The sequence below is a fragment of the Leishmania infantum genome, chromosome 12 (genome assembly GCF_000002875.2).
Source record: "Leishmania infantum JPCM5 genome chromosome 12".
Classification (NCBI taxonomy): Eukaryota; Euglenozoa; class Kinetoplastea; order Trypanosomatida; family Trypanosomatidae; genus Leishmania; species Leishmania infantum.
This window is the reverse complement of record NC_009396.2, coordinates 455,949-459,812: the sequence shown is the minus strand read 5'-3', so window position 1 is coordinate 459,812 and position 3,864 is coordinate 455,949. Positions and strand designations below refer to the sequence as shown.

General features: G+C 64.3%; 1 protein-coding gene across 1 annotated transcript; it reads right to left on the bottom strand.

Moving 5' to 3' along the window:
* On the bottom strand, positions 1 to 3,864 carry LINJ.12.0720 (conserved hypothetical protein; the record flags this gene model as incomplete). The annotated part of the gene is made up of 1 exon (XM_003392277.1): positions 1 to 3,864. The coding sequence occupies one exon, from the start codon at positions 3,862 to 3,864 to the stop codon at positions 1 to 3; it is 3,864 nt and encodes a 1,287-aa protein (XP_003392325.1).

The following is a 3,864-nucleotide window of genomic DNA, read 5'->3' as shown; positions in this document are numbered from 1 at the left end:
CTAGGAGCGAACAATGATCTGGTAGATCTCACATCCGCGGAGCACCTGCACCAGGAAGTTGTGGTGCTCGCAGAGAACCTCAATGTACTTCTGCAAGGCCGGGCTGGTGGTGAGCTGATCCTGCGGCACGTCTGGGAACTCGGCAAACGTCTCCTCCTGGATCTGCAGGGCGCGGTTCGACAAAACCTCACGCAGGTGCGACAGGGAGTGCAGGGAGTGGCCCGCCACGTCGAGAATCATATCGCCCGCCTGCAGCTGCAGGTCCTCCTTCTCTGCTTTCGGCAGTGGCCGGGCCACGCTAACCACCTCGAGGTTCTTGTTGATTGAGCAGCCGACGATGCCCTCGACGGCGAGCACGGCGCTCGGCGGGTAGTCCATGTCATCCGGCGAGAACGTCATGTAGTGGAACGGCTTCGCCTGGCGTGTCGTGCTCACGCGGCGGCGGCGCAGATCTTCATCGTCGTCGTCGCCGACATCCGGCGTGCGGGCCAGCAAGTCCTTCAGACCCGCTGTGAAGAGCTCCGCGATGACCTCGAAGGCGTCCTGCTCGTCCGACAGAACAGTCTTTCGATAGAACTGCTCCTCGTTGATCATACTCAGCAGCTGCTCGCGATCGTTCAGCCGGCGCTCCAGCTGGTGGCGGTTCAGCGCCATCATATCATCCACAATGTCGTCGCGGTCGTCGATCTCCGCCCCTTCAATGGCCACACGATCCGCCGCCTCGCGTTTGACAACGTCCTCATGCCGGTACAGCGTGCGACGGCGGCGCTCATCGGCGGCGATCTGACTCCGTTGCGCTGCCTCGTCTGCTTGCAGGTCGCTCAGGAGCGCCTTCAGCGTGAACGATGCGTACAACGGCGCACGACGACCGTCCTTGAACTTCGGCGCCGGCGAGCGGGAGAGCAGGTCTAGCAGCGCCTCCATCGCTTGCGAGCGGATAATCGCACGCGCCGCCACCTCGTCTGCCTCCACGTCTGCCAGGGCCGCCTCCAGCTCCCGTTTGCTCGGGTACAGGGCGCCGCGGCGGGCAAGAGCCTCCCCCTCGCGTGCCCGACGCACCGCCTGCTTTCGCTGTGCCGCAAGTGCTGGGTTCATGGCGTCGTTAAGGTCACGTCGGGCCTGCGCCTCCTGCGCGCCGATCTGCTTGCGCCGCTCGGCCTCGCTGGCTTGTAAGCCGAAAAGCGCGAGCGTCCGACGGTGGCTGCCCATCAACACATGCAGCTGGCGAGCTGCACTTACCTCCATCGCTGCCCGCTCCACGCGCTCCTCCTCCTCCAGGTTCGCCAACGAAGTCTTTAGCGTCGCCTTCACGTTCAAGCGGACCTCCCTGCCGACCGTCTGCCGGTCCTTCGCCTCGGCAAGCTGGATGCGGTCACGGAGGTAATCCTCCTCCTGCTCCAGCTGAGCCATGCTGTCTGCGAGCTGGCGGCGCAGCTCTGCGGCCATGCGCCTGCGACGCTTTACCATAAAGTCCTCTGGAGCGCAGACGCGATCGTAGTCGTCGCGGCGGCCGCCCATGTCGTAGTCGTCTTCGATGCCTTCCCCGATCTCGCTCACGTCACTGTTGGTGTACTGCGGGCCATGGCTTGAGCGGCGGCGCGGCGCCGGGACTGTGCGAGACGCCCGACGTGAAGTGGCCGCAGAGAGGCGACGACCATTTGCGGCACTGGGTTTCATCACTATGGCCGCACCCCCGCTGCCGGCGACCGCGGCGGCGCCGTCGTGCATGCGGTCGTACAAGTCGCGCATGTCGTAGAAACGCTGAAGGAAGCGGAATGGGCAACCGTTCATGCGCCGCTCCACCCCGTCACGCTCGATCTTGACACGATCGTAGCGTATCTCCGCTGTCACGCGCAAGCCGGGGCGGTCAACAACAATGTTAGTGATGGCCACGAGGCGGCGTGGCAGCTTCATCGTGAGGCAGACGTCGATCTGCGCGTTGAAGCGGACTTCCGCCTCGTAGGCAGGGTAGACACGGGTCCACTCCTCCCCAAAAATGTAGCGGTCCACGATGGCGACACCGAGGTCCACGTCGTCGGGGCGGGGGGCCGCTGCCGGATCGGCCGCCAGCGCCCACTCTGGTGACACGACGCATCCCTGGTGACCCATCAAAAAATAGCTGCTGCCCCCGCCGTTCTGCTGCGGCATCACCATCAGCTGACCGTTCATCGGGTGCACACTACTACGGTGCGGGCTTACCAAGGACGAGTTCAGCTCTGACACGTCGTGGGAGACGCCGATGCGTGCATTCATTTCTTCGTTCTTCAACTCGTACTCGCGACGCAGCCGCGCCGCCTCCTCGCGCTCACGCTCCGCTTCACGATGGAGGGCCTCGACCTTCACCAAACGACCCTCAATCTCGCGCAGGCGCGCCGCCCCCGCCTCCGGCATCTCTCCTCCGGCGGCCGAGCTTGCACTGTGGCGCGACAGGCTCGTTTCGGCAGACGCCGTAGCGGCTTTTAACTGCGCCTCCTCGGCCAAGTAGACATGGTGCGCTATATCCTTGTGGAGGTGCTGCATGAAGTGAAGGCGGTTGTGCTGCAGCGGCTGCATGCTGCGCAGGAAGGCGTCCTGCTCAAGCTTCGTGTGCGGCACGGGGCTTCGTGGGCTGACGCTCGACTTGCGGTCGATAGTGTCGTTGCAGGGGGAGACGTACCGGCGGATCGCCGACGCGGAGGTAGTGCTGGAAGTGGCGCTGGGCGTGCTGGGCGCATTGCGCGGGGTGCCGTGACGACGCACATGGATGTCTTCATGCGTGGCGATAGCGGTACCGTTGAGATGCGGGGACCGAGACGACGCAGAAGCGCGGGAATGGCTGCGGTGACTGTGCGGGCGACTGGGCGGGCGGGCCACCTCCACCGTGGCAAACTCGCGCTCCGCCGGGTCGGCTAGCCGATGGTGCGCAGATGAGTGCAACCGGCTGTGAGACGCTGATGTCGCTGCCGACGCATCGCGCTTCTTCTCGGAGCTGTGATGGCGGCGCTGTGGCCCCTGCAGCTTCTCAGAGTCGGGCTGGCTCGGCGTTCGGGCGGCAGTGGAGCGGCCAGGCGCCACGCGCTGTTGCAAGGAGCGGATCGACTGCGATGGCGTCGACAGAGAAGCCATGTCGTCGTTCTCGCGGCGAGATGGCAAGCGGGAGCTGCGCGGCGTGAGCTCGCCAGTACGCACCGACGAGCGCGTTGCCGCATCGTCGCTCTCGCGGCGGCAGGGTAGGCGGGAGCTGCGCGGGGTCGATACTTCCGTCTGTGGAGTGCTGCCTCGAGTGCTGGAGCGGTGCGTACTGTCTCTGCGCTCAGGGCGTTCACTGATGGGACTCGACGCTGAACGGCGGCTGTTTAAGATCGGCGAACTGTGGCTGCTGTATCTGTTCAGACTCGTAGTAGTTAACGTGTTGCACGACGCATGGCCCTGCGAGCGAATCGGAAACGGTGGCACAAACACCTCCTCAGCGCTGTGGGCCAGCAGCACCTCCACAGTGCGGTCGCAATCCTCCAGCGAGGCGAAGCGCATCGCTAGTGTCTCCCACATCGTTGGGTTATCGCGGCGGGAGCGGTTGCTGCTGTGAATGGGCGAGGCTCTGTGGTTGCTGCCGTCAGAGCCGAGCTGGAGGTCGATCGAGACGGCGGCATTATCGAAGAGAAAGCTGGTGCCGCGCATGAGCGTGATGACGTTCTTGTGGCGATAAAACTGGATGAGCGGTGTGCTGCACACGCCAACAAAGAAGAAGCAATCATTCGTCGCGGGGTCGCGCACTGCGGTGGCAGCGCTTCTTTTTGCCTTGAACACCGTCAACGTTGTCTTGGTGATGGTGAGGCTGCCTGGGAAGGAAGTGCGACTCTCATCCGGCGCAAACTCCATCGCCAT